The sequence below is a fragment of the Cyprinodon variegatus genome, unplaced genomic scaffold (assembly GCF_000732505.1).
Source record: "Cyprinodon variegatus isolate N-32 unplaced genomic scaffold, C_variegatus-1.0 Scaffold98, whole genome shotgun sequence".
Taxonomy (NCBI): domain Eukaryota; kingdom Metazoa; phylum Chordata; class Actinopteri; order Cyprinodontiformes; family Cyprinodontidae; genus Cyprinodon; species Cyprinodon variegatus.
The window spans coordinates 640,988-661,004 of record NW_015150551.1 but is presented as its reverse complement, the minus strand read 5'-3'; the positions used below and the strand labels follow the sequence as shown (position 1 = coordinate 661,004).

The following is a 20,017-nucleotide window of genomic DNA, read 5'->3' as shown; positions in this document are numbered from 1 at the left end:
TGTGGCTCGCAGCTCTAAGAGCTTCTACTGGAAGATGGGGCTTTGTCGGCTCTTTATTTCAGCTCTGCAGGAGTTGAGCCCAGTCTCTTTATTGCTTTGGCAGCTTTAATGTGGAAAATAAAAGTCAAAATGTGTGAATTTCTGGACATTTGTTCTCCATTGTGCCTGCTGCTAGCATATTGTACTAAATTTACCCCTTATTCTTTCATTTCCAACTTAGTGGAAAATACGATAAATAAATGCAAATCAAAAAGTTGGGTTTTTCACAAAATTGTTTGCCATTTTAAGTGATAATCTTAACATAATATCTTTAGAAAGAGTTTTTGTTTCAAATTTCTGTCAGAAACAAACATATTGGTTGAAAGAAAATAATTTTGAATCAAATTCTGCCTGGACCAGAAGTAATATGGGCCAAACTATATTAAATCTGGCCCCAGAGATGTTGCTTTTTGCTGCTGTAATTTTTTTTTTCAACTATATAAATGTCTGGATTGGCTAAATCTTCTTAGATTTAGAAAAAAATGGGGACTTTACCCCTTATAATGTTTGTCTGAGTGAATGTAACTTGATTACTGTGTGATCTGGGGGAATAGGAAGTTTACAGACCAACATCGTAGCCTCATGTGGTCTGTTGTATAATTACACCGAAGGAGATTTTTTTTCTCAAACAAAATAAAATCCCAAATAGGCCCCCGTAAAACACACAGCGGATATCGAGTAAATAAGTGGATCGAGGGAGTGCTTTAACCAAATATTACTTGTGCACACACCAGCCCCCTAGGAAAAAAAAAATCAGCACTTTCATCTGTTTTTTTGCCAACTTTACTAATGCTTCTCTGTTGTGTTAAAAACAAACTCTTTATCAGCTGCACTTAACGAGCACTGAGCCATGAGAACCAACTTCAGCGCCCAAATACTCCATGAGAATCTGGAACGACTGGCCCACAGAGGAAAGTTTGAGTTTATGGGGGGAGAAAAGGAGAAAAAGGTTAATTCAGTTTGGAGAAAAAAAAGAAAGCTGTGATTATAGCTCTTGCTCCAAGCATAGACATTCCAGACTCTATTGACAAGTGGGTGAGCTCTCATGATTATCACTATTATTATCATTATCATCTTCAGTAACTGCTCTGCTCCATAGGGGAGCGGCTGGTCAATGCCAAGCGACAGAGACTGGAGAGAGCAGGAGAAAGCTGCAATCAATCCTCTTTCTGGCCCAATGAGACTCATCTAGGATAAAGAAAGTTAATAATGATCCCAATTAGGCTGTTAGCACAACAGGACACGCACAAACACATATAGACTCCATTACACACACACACACAGGATGCCAGGTCCTGTTATCTATGAGTGGCATAAAGTCTGAGGGTTAATGCGATATTTGACAGCCAGTGCGTGTTTAACTCATATACCAGCTGACTTTTGGTTTACATACACACAGAGCAGGTGACATAGGGCCAAAGTTATAAGGCCCCCAGCTGCTGTGGGTCTAACTCCATCTGGAGCATAGGCAAGAACCCCCACATTACTCCCCTGCTATCATCCCCATCCCTAGTCGCTCTCCACCCTCCTCCCTTCTACAATCCATTCACTCCACCTCTCTGTCAGAACCTGTCAGTAGAAGGCTTGTTATGCTAATCTCGCCTTTAAAAAGCCAAATCTCACACCAACTGGTCAGCCAGGACAGACTGCGACTGTACCACCCTCTGCCCCTCTTATGTGATCACTTTAGGCTGAGCATAATGCAAATAAACAGTAGGCATTCATCCAGGTTAAGCTTTGTAAACACCTAGATTATCTAACTGGATTAGGAAGGTTAGCGCACTGGTGTTGTCTTAAAAAGATTTACACAGGGTCTAAAGAGGGAAGGATCCTTCTTAAGGAGGAAATCTGCAGGATTCTGGATGCAAACAACGTAAAATTTAAAGCTTTTGGTTTGAACACAGTGAGCTGCTGTATTCAAAAAGATAAAACAAAAAACTCTTAAAATTAAATGTATGATTTAAACGTATAAGGTCTCCTAAAGTAGATTTTTGTCCTTAAAGAGGATTATCATACAATAAAAGTATGACTATTTTCTTGTTTGCCTTAATATCCATCTGATTTTTTCATAAAGGGGTTTAAATCTGCTAGTCAAATAGTGACAAGATCACAAAATGATGCAGTTCATCTGTCTATTTGATTAATGTCTCAGATATTTACAGTAAAAAGATCACAGATTTATCTGCAACAATAAAGGAAATGTGTTATTGTTGACTTCTTGTAAAAGATAATTGAAGATTATGAGATTTTACACAGCAATAGTCTATTAGTGGCAGCCCAACAGTTAAAGAGTGAATTGGCAGCTTTGAGACGCCAACTGGTGCCAGCCTCAGCTTGAACAAGCTCTAACAGGTTTGAGGATGACGCTCAAACTGTCAGTAAATGATACACTGCAACCTGGGTTGAGTTGATGTGGTACGGATATGATTAGAGTGGTGTTTGAGTTTAACCTAAAGAGGGAGACTGCTGAAGACTGGGATACCCACCAAATAAGTAGCATTAGTTTCAATTCTTACATTCCCACAACAGCTACATTGGTTTTTGCTTCAATTTGATATTTGACTTTCCCATCGTAGTGAAAAAAAACACATTTAAATGTTTGGGGTTGTTTTGTTTTTAAGTCTTCTTGCGTTAGCGGTGCGGCAGCCCACCATGGGCTCAGACACAAACACATGCATTTTGGGTAATTACCGCTAACGACCCCGCCACTTGTTAGGCAGACCTCCTATTTTCTCTTTTTTTTTTTTTTACCAATGCTGTGCCAACACCCTGAGCCTGTGACATCAGAGCTTTTTTGTTGTGGGTCAGCTTTGCATGCGGACGTTTTTAATGAGACCAGACGGTAGCAGACGTGAGTACTCAGACATTAGCCAACCAAAAACAACTTAATGTGAAAGTTAATCTGAAGGTGCCACTGTGAGAGAGGACCCTTCTTCAAGTTTGCAGCAGGATGACTTTTGAAAATATCATCAGTTCTTGGATAGAAACAGTTTACATTTATCAATCTTAAAAGAACAGAATTCATGTGAGAAACAAACAAGTATATCATAATTGTGAATTGGAGGGATCTTTATTTATTACAAGAAGAAAATGCTTTTAACTCATGACTTTGACGTTTGCAGTATTTTTATCAGTTTAGTGCACCTCAAGACCAAAATCTTTCGGTCGTGACTTTCACTAGGCCATCTTATCAAATGTATAATCTTTGACTTGAAGATTTAGGGCAGGTCTTTTCAGTTACGATCCTTGAGCACTGGTGTCCTGAACCTAGCCTAATAAAGCAGACTAAGGCTACGTTCACACTGCAGGCCTTGATGCTTAATTCCAATTTTTTTTGTGAAATCCGATTTTTTCGCGTTGCCGTTCATATTTCCAAATATATGCGACTTGTATGTGATCTCCTGTGTGAACTGTAGTCATACAACGCAAGTGTCCCGTATGCGCAGTAGTGGACGCAATGACGTCACAAGCGCAATGACGTCACGTGCTCTTTTTTTCCGGAAGTAAACATGGATGGTAGTGCCAGCGCGCATCTAGCGGTCTTTTCCAACCATAAAAACACAATCTTTTCAATACGTTTAAACATATATACTGCTCTCTGCATCATCATCTGCCATGGTTGTTGTTTTTCTTGCCGCTTCTGTGTAGCAAGAGGCACAATAGTGACCTTTGTCGGGTATTAATGACGTTCGGGTCGGATGAATCTGACCAGGCCGTTCAGACACAGGTCGCATTTGAAAAGATCAGATTCGTATCGGATTCAGGACCAAATAGCCGAGTGGCCTGGGTCGCATTGGAAAAAAATCGGCTCGCATGAAAAGATCAGATTTGGGTCACTTCAGGCTGCTGTGTGAATGTAGCCTTAATGGGAGAATAAATGTGTTATTACTCTGGCCCAGATGAACGAGAACAACCCGTTGTCTTTCAATCCATGTCTGTGCTTATTTGCCAACGCTCTGACCCATGAGCGCAACTGACTGTGACGTAGTAAGCACGACAGAAAGCTGGTGGGCGAGTGTAAACAAACAGCATGTGATGTGAGCAGTGGATAACTTGTTGAGATCAAGGAGTTGGACTATTGTTGTCGTTTGTGCAAAAATGACATGTGAGTAGCCGGTGTACTACAACAACTTTTCCGAAGCGCAAATCGACCGTTGTCAATGGCAGAAAGATTCAAGAAATTTGGAGTGCACGTTTCGTTTACAATGGGGAAATCCAATCGAGTCTGTCCAGCTTGTACAGCGGTGTTGAATAGACTGGAAAGAGATCTGCCAATTTATTTTAGATGGATTAAAAACAAGGTCAAAGCAGAACGAACAGCTGCTGAAAAGAGACCTTGGGAGCCTATTCCCTCGAAAACACTGCAAGACTTGAAGAAGCTCTGCCACAACACAGACAAGCCAAGGATATCTGTCGCTCTTCTGCAGAATATAACCCAAGGTAAATTAACATTATCGGTATATAATGACAACCTGTGACGGCAAATCTATCTGCTTAATTTTCGAACACAGTCGTGTACCGTAGCTTTAGTTAGCCTTGAAGTGTTTTCTCCAGCGTCGCGCAGCTTGGTTGCCACGCCCTTAAAACCCCGGGCGCTTTGCATCCAAAAATTTTAAAACACATCTCTGCGTTGTGATTGGCCCACCAGTTCTAGGGCCTGGAGCATTGTTCGAGGCTAGACCACTCACAGCTAGTTTAGTAGGCTAGAATCTTTTAGATGTTTCTCTGCTTCAACATACCCGAGTCATTTCATCTGAAGAACCCGACTTCCTGCCATTAAGGAAATACAGCCATTTGATTCAGGTGTGGAAGCAGAGACACATCTAAAATATGCATGACACCAGACTTAAAGCACCGTAACTGGTTGAGGCCATCCTTTACAGCAGGGATGTCAAAAGGATTCCAGAAAGCTTAGTGTGGCTGCTGGTTTTCTTTCCAACAAAGCAGTAGCACATAAGACTCCAGTCATCTCATCAAGTGAGTCCAGTCTTAAGCTAATNACTGCCAGACGGCCTTTCTGGAATCACTTTGACACCCCTGCTCTACAGCTGTCTCAACTCTTTTGCCGTTTTCTTCCACCATAGCAAAAGAATTTGCTCCATCAATCTAAAAACTATGATGAGCATGATATATTCCCTACATGGTTATTTTTTTTAACCATTTGTTCTCCGGAGTTACCTGGGACTCTTGGCTACCTCTGATTTATTAATAATTTGTCCAAGTTAGGTTGATCCCTGTCTGTATCCAGCTGTACCATGTGCTTCTATGTTTAAATGTTCAAAGCTTGTGCTATTATGTTATAACTAGGGCTGAAACAACTTATCGGATTAATCGTGATTAATCAATTATTGAAATAATCGTCAAAAAATTTAGCAATTGATATCTAAATATAAATCAAGGGTTTATACAGGAATGAATAACTCAAATTTAATGCTCTTTTTATGCTTTTAAAGATAATTTTAATGCCACCAACAGGTACCCGTCGGCAGGCTGCAGCCATGTCCCAAATTCCTCGTTTTCCAACCACTCTTGCTGAAATTTGCTTCCCCCCCACCCCCTCCCCCATTCTCTAGCTTTTTCTCCAACTTAAGCTTCTTTTCTGAACATACAGCTTTGCAATCAACCGGAAGCAGTTCCACACAAATATATCATGATATAATATGTGTGATGAAATAATTTTTTATAAACACTTTTTTTTTAAGAAAGCATTTTAAATGCCACAATAAACACATATAATGAATTTCAATGCCAATTAAGGCCTTAATTTAAAAAATAATAATTTCATGTTTTTTAATGACCCACGGAAACTCCTTAAATCGTTAACTGGAATATAGACTGTAAAACGTACCTTTAGCTGACAGACCAACCCACTTAGAGGAGAATATGTCAATATGCTCTATTGTGAACTAATCAAGTGGTAAAGTTTTAGTTACACCTGGTTATTTCTGTAAAAAAATGTTTCTGAAAAAACATTTTTTAAGGGAAACTTTGGGTATCCAATTATTAATCAAAAAATTAATCGACAGATTAATTGATTTAAAAAATCATCATTAGTTGCAGCCCTAGTTATAACTTAACCCTGCTTTAGACTTACCCTTGAACATTCTGCTGTTTTCATCGGTGTTCATTAACATGAGCGGATTAAGCTTACTTCTAAAGACTGCTGCATTTTATTCAAGCATAACTTTTAGGAATCTGTTCCCTTTTTTTATTGGCTGACCAAAATTAAAGAATGTCGTCTTTTGTAACCAGACCATTAGTAAAAAAGGTGCATGTGGGTACGAATACTTCGACAAGGCCTTTAGAAAAAAAATAATGGATATCTGTGTTAGCCCAGGCTGTGAAGATGCAGCTGGCTCTAGTGAAATTGAAGCCAACTCACTGGTCACTGTGGACAAACGGAAAAACCAGCATCATGAGAAAAAAGGAAAGTGAATTTCTTTGATTGCCCTCGTTTTAAAAAAAGGGGGTTATGACTCTGCAATTTAGATCCCGCAGCAGAAAGCCAAACCTCTAGTGACGCACAAGACATACAAAACAGACTAGTGTAAAATATGCCACCTCACAGAAACAAAAAAGGAATTTATTTCATATCAAAATAAAATATATTACAAAAAGAAAAACTTACACCACAAGACTACAGGGTGTGGCAAACAACTGACGAGTATAGCATACCTCTGCTTTTCTCTAATTATCTTGCACTTAAAGAACTAAACCAGCTTCGATTGGACAAAACATTCCTCAAGTAAAATGTAACAAAAATTTAACTAAAAACTCTTCGAATTCAATATTTTGTTAAAAAGGAATCTCCCAAACTAAAAGATTTAAATTATTTAGTCTTTCCTTTTCTTTTCCTCTGGGTGTTCTAAACTTCAACAGTTTTCCATCAGGATCCTCTGAACTTAACTCCAGTCCCATCCCAATCAATCCTGATCATTTCCCAATTCCTGCCTGATGCTGAATTCACATGTCTAGGCTGATGCACAGCACTCGTGTTCTGCCAAAAAGAAAGAAATTTGTGCAGCATAAAGCTAATATTTCCTCCACCTGAGTTGTGGATCTCTGCAGCTTCTGTCTCTCTAATTGAAGCTCCCCTTTGTCTTTGTCATATTATTTGTTTATTAATGAGACCTTCATGCAAACAGCTGCGTTTCTATTGAGTTTAAATTGCTTACAAGCAAATGATTACGTAATAATAGAGATGTCTGAAAGCATTTGATTACTTTTAATGTTATCTACATTTTTTTTAAGAATCTGATTAAAATTGCCAATCAGACTTGAAAGATTTATATTTAGAAACAGAAAATGCTTCCTCTCGGTTCTGTCACATAAAATCCCATTAAAATAATTTAAGTTTTACTTTATCTACCTAAGAAAAAAAAAAAAAAAAAGATTACTACTAGTCTTTAACACAGCTGTGAGGCAAAGAGTTCTGACTGAAGGCTGTTTGGGTAGGGTGCCCTCTCCTGGTTGTTGTAAAGCACGTAACAACATCTTCCATCCAGAGAGAAGCACAAAAGAAGGGGGGAGGCGGGTTTCAGCTCTGGGAAATTTTCCACTGAATGTTCACCCACAGAAACCCACTTTCATGACACGTTTGAGTCATCTTATCAATGCAACACCATCATATCCCTGATTAAGGGAGGCCAGAATGATTCATCCCCATCTACAATAAAACATCCACACAGTAAATCCTTCCAACCTAACATTTTTTGCTTATAATAAAATTTTAAAAAGAAAAAAATATCACATACTCCTACAACAAAACTTACCTCAACACTTTTTTCTTGCAATTTTTTATTTTTTTTTTGCACTGCAACAATGAGAGGCTAAACGTTGACCATAGGATTCTGCAGTGCTGGCTACAGAAACCAGAGGAAGCAGGTAAATCATTGGTCATCTCAGGCTGGAAAATGCGGTTTAGTAAGGGACTTGGGAGGAGGAACCTTCACAGAGCACTGCACACGCAAACTGTGGACTGTCTGTAGTATGTAAACAGTGTATGTGTAATGGTAAGCCTAACAGGCTTTAGGCTCTGATCTCACTAACTGCAGGCGGTGGGTTGTGCAGACGCCAGCTGGTAAACAGACCAAAAAGGAGGCTAGGTCTATGTTTATGTTAAAGGAGACATCCACTGTGCAGGAATTAAAAAGTAAGGGATATAAAATGGGATTAAACGATCAGTGCTGGTAGTTTCCAAAGATATCCAGGGTGCAGAAACCTGTGTGTGAAGAAGAGAGGGAGAAGGAGAAGAGGGTAGATGGACAGTTTAACTGCGATGTATCTCCTTCATGTCTTATCTCCCTTCTCTCGTCTCCTGCTCTCCATGTGAGGGCAGTTTTCTCTACTTTATGACTCTTTATCTGACATGAAAGGCACTAAGATGGGATAGCCGCCATTACGGCTCCATCAGCATGAAAAAGCCCTGACACGGGATCCTCCACAGCGGCTGTGCCCATTAAGGACGACTGGTGATTCTGTGCTCTGTCAAGGAGCCATCACGAGTAGACAGCGCCAACATAATGAGGACCTAAAACCTTAACCTTGCCTTTAAGACCCCCGGTCAAAAGCAGCAATAAAATCCTCATGAGGGCACCTTGGCTGGCCTGCTTGGTAATGACAATCCATGTCCAAGCATTAAGCCAGAAAGTACCATAGTTTAGATATACAAAAAGAGTGTAAGGGGTCATATGCTTTCCTTTCATACAACCTGATAGTTACCAAACTACCTGTCAAACTTTGTCTTTCACACAGTCAAAAATCACTGCCTTTATTCCTTTTAATGCTGAACTTGTGACCATACTGATAAAACTCAAGTGATTCAAAATGTTACCTAAAACTAGGGCTGAAAAAGTTAATCAGATTAATCAATGATTGAAATAAGTGTCAACTTATTTAGTAATCGAATAATCGTTAACTGCAGTGTAGAGACTAAAACAGGCCTTAGCTGACAGAGCGAGCCAATTAGAGCAGCAATTCTACCAAAATTGTAAAAAAAAGAAAAAAATATATATAAACATTTTTCATTAAAGATTTTTTTTTAAAAGTTTGTGTCTGTCAATATGCTCTATGCAGAACTCCTCAAGTGGAATCATTTTAGTTTCACTTGATTAAATTTCATTCAAAAAATTCTTTAAACAACCTTTTGCTATCTGATTAATAATCAATTAATCGAAAATGGAATCAACACAAGAATCGATTAGCAAAATACTTATTAGTTGCAGCCCTACTTAAAACAAAGATTCCAACAGTGTTTAATACGGTTACTGATACTTTAGTTGAAATCAGAACATAATGCATGGCTGTTTTAACACAAAGTAAAGGATGCAACCCAGCATAGACCAGAACGCTGAGAAACGCTGATCAGGAATGCTATCCAGTAAATTTTAATTGTTCCTGCATGTCGTCTAGTATTGGCAGTGTTACATGCAGTCAGGAGACGTAGAGAAACCAGCACAATATAGGAACATGAGAGAAGACGGAAATGGGTCATGAGAGGTACATCTCCTGTTAAGCACACCAATAACTTTTGGTTTTGTCTTATTTCTTTTTTTTGTGAATTATTTACTTAAGAGATCATGGAGCTGCTTAAAAATATATACGGTATATTGTTTTGCTGCCTGTATAATCCAATAATAATAATACGACTATTTTTGTTCTGTTATGTGACACTGAACTGCCTGGTATGGTTGTGAACTAGAACTGTTGTAAACAAACAAATATGTGGAATGGATGCATTGCTAAGAAGGACTAAGTATGTACTCATTTTCCCAAAAGATTCCTGTTGCAAGGATAAGTTTAAAATAACTTTATAAATGTGAAGTTCAATTGCACTCTGATATAAGCAATTTGGTTCTTTAAAACCCTTTTAGTCCAAAGATTAGTGAATAATTATAATCTTGGCTTCAAATGAAGGAACAACTCAAAACGTATTAATGCAAGACAAAGCAAAGAGCAGCTACAAAACATAAGATGAGCAGGCAGTCAGCAGCCAGACCAGCGAAGTGGTCATGGGTTTCAATTTGGGGGAAACTCAAGTTTTTAGATGAAGACAATGCTTCCATTTTCCTTGCTTTCTATCTGTTATGATGACAAAATGCCTCCTAAGATTCCTCTAGCATATGTAGATCCACCAGTACATGCTCTGTCCAAAGATTCCTGCATGCATACTGTACCTATAACAACTATAGACAGTGATGAAATATTTTTTTCCTCAGTGTCTGAGCCAAATAAATGATGGGTCCTGAACCAACATTTAAAATTTGTCCTCAAACATACGTGTGACTGACAACTCATTTTACAGGTTGTTTTCTTAAGGGGATCAGTAAACAAATGAAAAAAACATTGAGTGAAATTGCTGCAATACCTATTGTTCATCCCAAGTGTAGCATGTACTGAGAATTTTCCGGGCCAGACAAGAGACAGCGTCCTCAGTCTAAACCTTGTGACACCTTAACTACTGTAGTGCACTTAAATCCTCACAAGTTAAACACTTAAAGACCATGTCTAAAAAAAGCGAGACTTTCACTTGATTCAATTCACTGCGTAAATATTTTACATTGCAAGCATGAGTCAAAAATAAAGAATTACGATAGTGTTATGGTTGTTTGGATAAATGCATTGAAATGAAGCAGAGAAATGATGCTGGCGATACGCACAGAAAAAAACAGAACCTTAATGTGTTGATGATGCAATATGGATTTTATGTAATTTTGTATTAAAATCAAGCAGCAGCACCTACCAAGTGGTTCTGATTTTTTTTTTTTTTTAATCAAGCAAGCTTAGTTTAATACAAATATCCTACATTTAGTATCTCCTGAGCGGCACTCTGATTTTTAGCTAGTTAAAACCCATCTCTGTGTGGTGACATCTGAGGGAGAACCTTTTGGAGCTAGCTAAGCATTCTCTAATGGAGAAGGACGGAAACACTGATTGTTGTTCCATAACATCTAGTAAGTTTAAGCTCAAGGAAGCAGCAAGAAAGCATCACACCCTATAGGTCAGAACCACCCGGAGTGGACCTCAGCCTACAGAGTCAGCCTCTGAGCTGAAGGTTGATGCCTAATATGACTGCAGGAGCCCCAGTAGAAAACACACAGCGGGGAAACACAGCTTTCTATGTCTCTGGTACAGATAGTATAACCCGTTATTAGTTTATAAATATAAATTAGTATATAATAATTCAAATAAATGTGACTTTCAAAAAAATACTGCACCGCTGTTGCAAGACACTACCTACTACATCCTTAAAGGTATAGTTAGCAACTACACCCATCATTCACTGCCAAGGTTGTCAGATCTGTCTGTTTCCATCCCAAAAACAATGTGAAACCCCACCACCCTAATAATAATAATACAAAAAAAATACAGCATAAATTCCTTTAAACCGTCCATTAAAACCACAAATTTATAAAACACCTAATTCAGAACGCAGAGACCCGCTATTAAAACGAAGATAGCCTCCGACTTCAGTACTACAGAGGTTTAAAAAAAGAAAAAGATCCAAATCTAATAATTTTTTCTTAATTGATTCATTCATTTTATATATATATATATATATATATATATATATATATATATATATATATATGGCAACAACTTATGATCGGTTGGCCAAAGGTTCCTTAAAGTAGATTTTTTTTTACAAAATTAGGTCAGGTTAAACTAAAACTTTCTTTATCGAGTATATTGATGAAAACATTTCTTTATCTTAAATGCAAAATGTTTTTTTTTTTTTTGATACAACTACTGCTCTAAGTGGGTTGCTCTGTCAGCTAAGGGCATGTTTTCCAGTCTCTATACTCCAGTTAACGATTAATCAATTACTACATTAGTCGATGATTATTTCAATATAATCGTCATGTATATTGTTTTATATATATATATATATATATATATATGATGCTTTCATTTTCATCTATTAATCATGATTAAAACGATTAATTGTTTCAGCCCCAACACATACACGTATATAGTATCAGACATGTTTTAAATATTTTAATCTTCCAATAATCTACAAAACTATAAAAAATAAAAAAAAACTATCCAGGAATCTTTAAGTTGTCCCTTTCAAATGAAACTTGATGAACTACACAATTTGAAACTTTCAGGCAATCAGACTACATGTTATTTTCCAGTGGAGAATTGGGAATAGAGTTTTCACCACGTTAGTTAAATTCTTTAAAGGAGAAAAGACACAAATTTTAGGCCCAAATCAAGACAGAAAGGAAATTAAGAGTACTTGAAAAGGTAATTTATCCTTTAAGCTGGGCATATAAACAATAATTTTTGAAGCTGAATCCAATAGTAGAAACGCTAGTTTCACGTTTCGGTGTTGTCATACGAGCTTGGTGTATCTCTGCTGTATTTACCTCACATGGGGTGTCTGTGAATGCAAAGTGATTTTTTTATTAATGGTTTAGTGTGGCTCTGGAGGTGTCACTGCGCCACCTTTGGTGCTGTGTAAACTTCTGTGTATTCAACTGTTTTCTAAGCCGTTTATGAAAAGACAACCATGCTCTACTTTCTGTGGACTAGGCCTTAGTCTTCAGTTGTGCAAAGCAGGTTGAGACAAACATCAAAAGAACTTGCAGCTGCAATTGATGATGTAATAAAATACCTTGTATTGTTTAATAAAGAAGGTATTAAAAACTAGCACGTTCCTTCTTAACATTTCCTATTTGTGTTAATCAATCAGATTAAACCTCAATCAAGCAATATCAAAGTTTGACATAAATCACCAAGATGGGTTTAGTTAGAAAACCTTACCTCCTGACACTGGAGCATCCATGAAGACAGCTCCCATCTTCTCTGATGCCACAGCCATTTCTTTAGCAACAGACGGGTCAATTGTTGAAGAGTCGACCAGTAACGTTCCCTTTTTCACCTTCCTGAGCAAAGTTAGAAGAGACACATAAATGACGGGTCCAGCTTTTCTAAATTCTTCCTCAGATCAACATCAAACAAATATCTGCCTACTTCAGGATGCCGTTAGGGCCCGTATAAACCTCTATGACATTTGGACTAGATGGCAGCATGGTGATGATTCGGTCTGCTTTCTCTGCCACGTCTGCAGGGGAGTCCATCACCTAAGTGTCAGATTCACCATCATCATCATCATCATATCATAAATGGAAAATGAACAGAAACTAAAACGGCTGCATGAAAAATATAAATTTTCTTATGACATCTAACCTGGGCGCCCAATTCTTGAAGCTCTTTGCAAGATTCTGGGAAGACGTCAGTGGCGATGACAGGATAGCCATTTTTTATCAAGTTCTTGGCCATGGGACTGCCCATATTTCCCAGACCAATAAAGCCCACAGGTGTCTTTGATGCCATTGACCTTTTTGATACTAAAGAGAGAAAAAAAAAGTTTGATAAATTACACCTATATAATATAAGTGTGAAGCTGTGCCATTTGTTTCCATTATCCTGAGGGATCTCTCTAACAAAAACAGTTGCAGTAAAAGCACCAAACAACAACAAGGTTTTCCATCAAATATGCAAAAATTAATTCAACTCTGCAGCAAATCTGTGTGCTTTAAATGTCATCAGGCGTTTCTCCATTAGAGTTTTAGTAAAAATTCCCCAGATGAGAATGGAAACTGGAAGTAAATGAGCCAGACAAGAGGAGGGATTAGACTTGGATAGGATACCCAAACAATGAGCTTAAGGTAAATTCAGCCAGCTTTACAACATGCTTAGAATATACTGTCACGCCATACTGTAGTTTTACAGAGTCTGTGATCTAATTTATATCTGTCAAAACCATTTTTTCTTATGTACACCAAGTTTTGGTTGTAGTTTGTTACTGAAGTTTTAGTTTAGTGACAGACTAGATCTATGGAGAGGTACTAAGGTCATGACATCAATAAAACTAGTTTAATGGAGACTTTATCCCAGTGGATATGTTGTGTAAGCACCTTGTCTTCACCAAAAATAACTCACAGTATGTTTGATCACACTTTAGCTTTTTCTGGTGTTTTTATTTTTTTTTCTTTTCTTTTGAGAACATGTCTTGTTTATTATTTAGGGCATTTCTTAAAAAAGTAAATAGCTATATTGTGTGTGATTCCAAGACATTCCTTAACTTCGAGTCAAACTAGAGAATATTTAGAGCATTTTTTTCTAATGCACTCACAGTCTTCAGCCAGGCTATGGCTGTTTGCCAGAATCAAGGTAAATCAAGGTATTTTTCCCTTATGCGATCAAACTTTCGGAAATATTCTAATCAGTGATTTACAATATGAATTTATGTGCCTTTTTATTGTACTTTATATCTGTATATACACCATGTTCATTTCTCAAGACTTTGCACTTTAAACCAATGTCTACATTAGGGCTGAAACAATTAATCGGATTAATCTTTTATTGAAATAATCATCAACTAATTTAGTATTTGATTAATCGTTAACTGGAGTATAGAGACTATTAAAACAGGCCTTTAGCTGACAGAACAACCCATCGTGAGCAGCAATTAATGCAAAATTTTAAATAAAACATGTAAACTTCTTGCATTTAAGATAAAAACCTTTTTCTTCTGTCAATATGATCTATACAGAACTCCTCAAGTGGAAAAGTTTAGTTCCACCTGATTTAATTTCACAAAAGGTCTTCTTTAAAGAACCTTTCGCTTATTGATTATTAATTGAATAATCAAAAAAATTGTTGAAAGATTAGTCTATTTGCAAAATAATTGTTAGTTGCAACCATGGTCCACATGTTTACATTGCATGTATTTAATACATCCTCTCATTTCGTCTTTGCACTGATATTGGTGGCTTTTAATTCCGTAAAAATTCAAAAAAATATCCACTGGAATTGGTTTCCAAGATTTGAAGATGTTTCCAAAGCTTCCTGGAGAGGTGGCGAAACGTCTTCAAATCTTGGACACCAAGTCCAGTGGATATTTTTTTAATTTTTACGGAATGACCATGACCTGGATGACTGAGAATCTTCATCAGCATGTGGCTTTTAATCTCACTGCATTGCATATAATAATATAGTAATTTCCCTCTGAGATTATAAAAGTATTTCTGATTCTGATAATAACAATAAAAGCATTCTGATTCTCTTATATAATGGTCTTTCAAAGTCACAGAATTACATCAGCTAACAACTTCCATCATATTACTGTGGACAAAAATAAAATAAAAATCTATTTATTGATATTCAAGAAAGTAAGAGCTCTGATGGCAAACATTTCTCCGGCTTTAGAGGCCATTCCTGCCTAAACCCAAGCTGTGCACTGCTAGCCAGCTAGCTGATAGACGACTACTAAACTTTTCCCTTCTTTGTGAGGTCGACAATCATAGTGTGAAACTAAACTAGCTCTACACCACCTGTCACTGTGATTTATGGAAAACCTATCCTGAAACTACAGCTGACAAAAGATAACCAGCATTTAGACTATGTGAGCAGATGGAAAGCACAAATGACCTGCTAAAAGTGTTGTACTCATTAGAAGAACAGAAAATTAGATATATTTATCTGTGTAAAAAGCATCCGAAAGATACTTGTTTGAGTGTTTACTCTGTTATATAAAGATGTAGGACATTGGAATTTTGGCAAAAATCCGATATGTCAATATTTTACAATTCAACTGGCCAACAACCAATACAAATATTGGTGTATAGCAGTTTAGCTATTGGTTGGCAGAACTTTGAAAAAACGAATGCACCACTGCTATTTTTACAAAGGCATCTCTCCTGTGGCAGACCCATGAATCATCGGAGTGCAAGTGACCTGCTGAAGCCACAGGTGTAATCCTAAATTGTTTTTATTAAAGTATTGATTTCATATCACTGAGTTTTACTGATGGAATGGTCAATGTTAGATATTAAACATAGTGCAAACAAAATCATGATAATATTAAACAGCCCTAAAATATATATATATATATACATATATATAGCATAAATTCCTTTTATTGTTATTATATGCAATGTAATGAGATTAAAAGCACCAATATCAGTGCAAAGACTTAGTACAAAAAAAAAAATATGAAAGTTTATTAAACACAAGCAATGTAAACATTTGAACATTGGTTTAATGTGCAATGTGTCTTGAGAAATAAATTTGGTGTGTGTGTCTGTGTGTATGTATATATATATATATATATATATATATATATATATATATATATATATATACACACCATATTTCATATATATACACACCATATTTCAATTGTAGGTTTGTGGTGCTTTTATTTCACAAAACACCCTATTATTAATTTATGTTGAACTTATAGTTGGACATTCAGTCATGCAATCACAGGTTTACCAAAGATTGTTTTGCACACAGTCATCCAAGCTTAAGAATATGTGTTGTTTAAAAATCAATTCAACTCAGCTTAAGATCTTTAAAAGAACGACTTAAGATAAATACAACCACATCTTCGTATGCACACTTTTCATTATAACTCAAAATGAACTCAGGGACATTGTGTCCAAGCTGCAACATCAGCAAGGACTGTAACTCTTCATACTTTATTTCTAAGAGCTAACAAGCTAGCTAACAACCTGAGGCATGGGACATACCAATTGCATTTATCACTGTAGCATTCCTAAAGGAGGGGGAATTGCGTCACAACAGAAACCAGTACCTTACCAAAAACAAAGTAGGCATGCTTGTTCCATCGGAGCCCTGTACTTCGGAACCCTCTGAACAACGCAGCCATGCTTCCTCCCCCTCCAACCTCGGTATTTGGTGACAGCTGTCAACCCAGAAAAGCCTCAGCGAATGGTTATGACTCACTGTCAGTTGGACCAATCGGAGCATCGTATTAGTTAGTCGGACCAATCGGTGCATCGTATTAGTTATTTGGACCAACCGGAGCACCGTATTAGTTAATCGGACCAATGGGAGTAAGGTTAAGGCGGGACATCCTGTCATTTTACTTGAAAGTGCCCTTAATGTATACTTTTTCATTAGTTTGCATATAATTAATTATAAAATGGAAAAATATATATTTTTAGAAAGAAATTTTTATATATTTTTTAATTTATTTATTTTTAATTGGAGTGGACGCTAAGATAGTTGAAACCAATTATGTTATACTGGGGTTCAATTCAAATCAAACGGACAAAAAGCCGTTAGGTTCAATAGTTTAATATATTGAATCCACGTTTTTTGTTAAGCTATTAATATGCTCGAAATGTTAATACGTGGGGGTTCTGTTTCCCCCGGTCCTTCCAGCATCACTGGTGCAGCAGCTCAGCATCATCTCTCTCTCTCTCCCTCTCAGGAAGAGACGCATCACCGCCAGGGCTGCGAGTGGAGGAGAACTACCGAGATACGACGAAGAAAGTCACTGTTCCTTTACAAGCAGCAGACATTTAGTAGAGGTAACGTTTATTTCCAAACTGAACTGAATTGTGTTTGTGTGTCATGGGTGAGCGAGCTGTCGCCGCCCTAACAGGATGATGCTTCTAGCTAGCTAGTAGTGACTTGACACAACATTGCTAATGTTAGCCCCCTTTAATAGGATAAGCCTCAGCTTGCTTTAGCTAAAGTTCACTGGGCCGAAGTGTCCTCTGGCTGCACTGTGAGCTTTTCTGTCTGCAATAGAAATTTTTTTGTTATCGTACTGGCAAAATATTTCTCCTGTATAATCCCGGGGTGGAGTCATGAGAGTGAAATTATAGCACAACAAAGGTGTTAAGCTGTTTATATTCACCTGTTTGTTTGATACCCTTCAGTATTATCAAAGGCTTCCCTTTATCAGGGGCGGAGCTAGATGGGGGGCCAGGGGTGGCCTTACCCAATCACTCCTGGCAGCAGTAATACTCTCAAGTGTTGTAACTTATTTAACTTTTTAATTTTCTATATGTAAACAATTACCTAACAAAAACACTGTGGTTAATTATGCGCATCAATATACTAACATTAAAGATAAATACAGAATTCATGCTCTTTTCAGAACTAGATTTTGTGTTGTATGGGGTAAAGAGAAAATCATGTGTCTGCAAGTGATCTAGGAATCTTCACTGAAATGAGAGATAAATAACTACCTTAATAATAAGTAATTAATTTAATGTAGATATTAGGTACATTTTAATTTTATGAACCAAGGTTATTAATAAAAGTACGTAAGTAATAAAAATGAATAAGATGTTCGCCCCAGAACTCAAAACTGAAAGAATTTTCTCCACCTTTAATTTAGACAGCATGGATGTTCAAATATGCGTCTATTTGTTAGCTTAAGCTGCAGGAAAGTATACTTTGTCTTTATTTAGAAAATATGGATATTTTGCTCGTTAATGTTCCTGTTAGAACACTGTAGATTGACCCTGAGGTTCTGGCACCTATCCACTTTCGGCCAACCCTCAGTGTACATTGGTTATTGCCTGGCCAGCTTTTTTTTAAATTTTCTGGCTACGCCTCTGCACTTTGGGCTACCTACACGGTTTAATGGTATGTTGGAAATATTTCTATAGTTATTCACAATCTTATTCACTGAAAGTTCCGTTATTTACTTTCGTTCCCAGATCCGCTGAATTTAATTTTGATCAGGGGGTGCTGTGAAAATATGTTTTCTTTTATCTTTTTGGAAAACAGACCTGTGAGCCTATAGGCCTATTTAAAATACACTAATAGAAATAAGTAAATAGATTGAGATTCACTACTTTATTTTCATATACACTTTTGTATCACACAGACATCATCAGTTCCTAGGTGAATATATGCGCTATTAATTAAACTTCACAATAACACCATAACAACGACCTGAGTCACTGTGTTTATGTCACACATGACTTTATTAGCTCCAAAATCCTTTCATGCAAACCACAAGGAAATAATTATATTATTGTACTTTTTAAACCTTATTGAACAGTTCTCCACATCCATTGCACAAAGAAAACAAGATCTAAATAGATCAAAGATCAAAATAACACCCTAAAATACTATGGCTACGTTAAACTACACGAATAGAAATGAAAGTGCTCGGCGGGACCATGTCCTTACTTTGAGCAACAGGCAGGGTGCCCTGGTTACACGTTAGCTTGGGTTGTGGGTGCTGGGCCTGCTGGTGCATCTGCTATCAGAGGTTGGGGGACAGTCTCCTCACTTTGGTCTCTCTCCGTTGTCCTGGCTGCAGTATCAGTGTTCTTCACTGGTGGTGGTTTTCCCAAAAAATCCAAAACACGTTTCTGTGCCATATTTCTTCATCATTTCTATCAATAGACCATGGCCATTTCTCAATTGACAAGAACGCGAGTACGGACTTGTGTCCTCGCCAAGCATGTTCTTGAGAAGAACCCGGGAAAGTGTGGACTTGGTGAGAACGGGAGCACGCAGCATAAATATGGGTCAATTGGAACAGAAGCGTACTTGTGATGTCACCACACGCCCAGCCCGTCGAGAGCCGCATTTCACCTCCTGTTATTAATAGTCTCTAGATAATAATAAATTATTAATTTTTTTAATTTAGTGGAGGACTAATGATGGACACAGTCAGATAAACACAAATCAAATGAACATCTTGCCAAATAAAACAAAAAAAGCCAGCAGTACTTCAAACACGGCTATGCCCAGAGAGGGCTGCTGCAGACGGCTGCGGCTAGCCTCGGAGGTCTGCTGGTTGCCGCGGTCCTCTCAACTTCGGAAATTTAATTTAAACATTAAATCGGTAAATGGACCATATAGCGACGCTTTAAAGTATAATATTCTCGCCTTAAATGATCTTAAAACATACTTTTATTGAACAACAGCAACAGAAAAGAGAACTTTTAACTTAATACTCTGAGTTTTGTGAGCGCGCCATTGGAAGCTGCTGCTGCCGCAGTGCATGCTGGGACAGCAGTCAATCTCAAAAACGGACAAGTCTGCTCTGATGCATGCTGGGTAAATAGGGAGGGGCGAGAAGAACATCCGGGGTTTTTGTCCGTTCTCGGTCTGCTGTTCTTGTGAATTGGAACAGTACTAGGCCTGAGGTTGATGACGTTCCACGTGTAGACGAGCACATAAAAAC

The 20,017-nt window shown here is 37.5% G+C and overlaps 2 protein-coding genes across 3 annotated transcripts in view; one reads left to right on the top strand and one right to left on the bottom strand.

The window, feature by feature from the left end:
* The window catches only part of LOC107084328 (3-hydroxyisobutyrate dehydrogenase, mitochondrial-like), a 42,911-nt gene extending 26,188 nt beyond the window's left edge, over nucleotides 1-16,723 (bottom strand). The window contains exons 1-4 of the mRNA XM_015374122.1: nucleotides 16,654-16,723; nucleotides 13,234-13,394; nucleotides 13,018-13,127; nucleotides 12,808-12,929 (exon numbers count right to left, since the gene is read on the bottom strand). Coding sequence (XP_015229608.1) covers nucleotides 12,808-12,929; nucleotides 13,018-13,127; nucleotides 13,234-13,394; nucleotides 16,654-16,723 — 463 coding nt within the window. The remainder of the gene's footprint in view (nucleotides 1-12,807; nucleotides 12,930-13,017; nucleotides 13,128-13,233; nucleotides 13,395-16,653) is intronic.
* Nucleotides 16,724-17,256: 533 nt separating this feature from the next.
* Nucleotides 17,257-20,017, top strand: part of LOC107084369 (tax1-binding protein 1 homolog A-like) — a 33,121-nt gene continuing 30,360 nt past the window's right edge. For both annotated transcript variants that reach the window (XM_015374176.1, XM_015374175.1), the window contains exon 1: nucleotides 17,257-17,390. The gene's annotated coding sequence lies outside the window, so the exon portion shown is untranslated. The remainder of the gene's footprint in view (nucleotides 17,391-20,017) is intronic.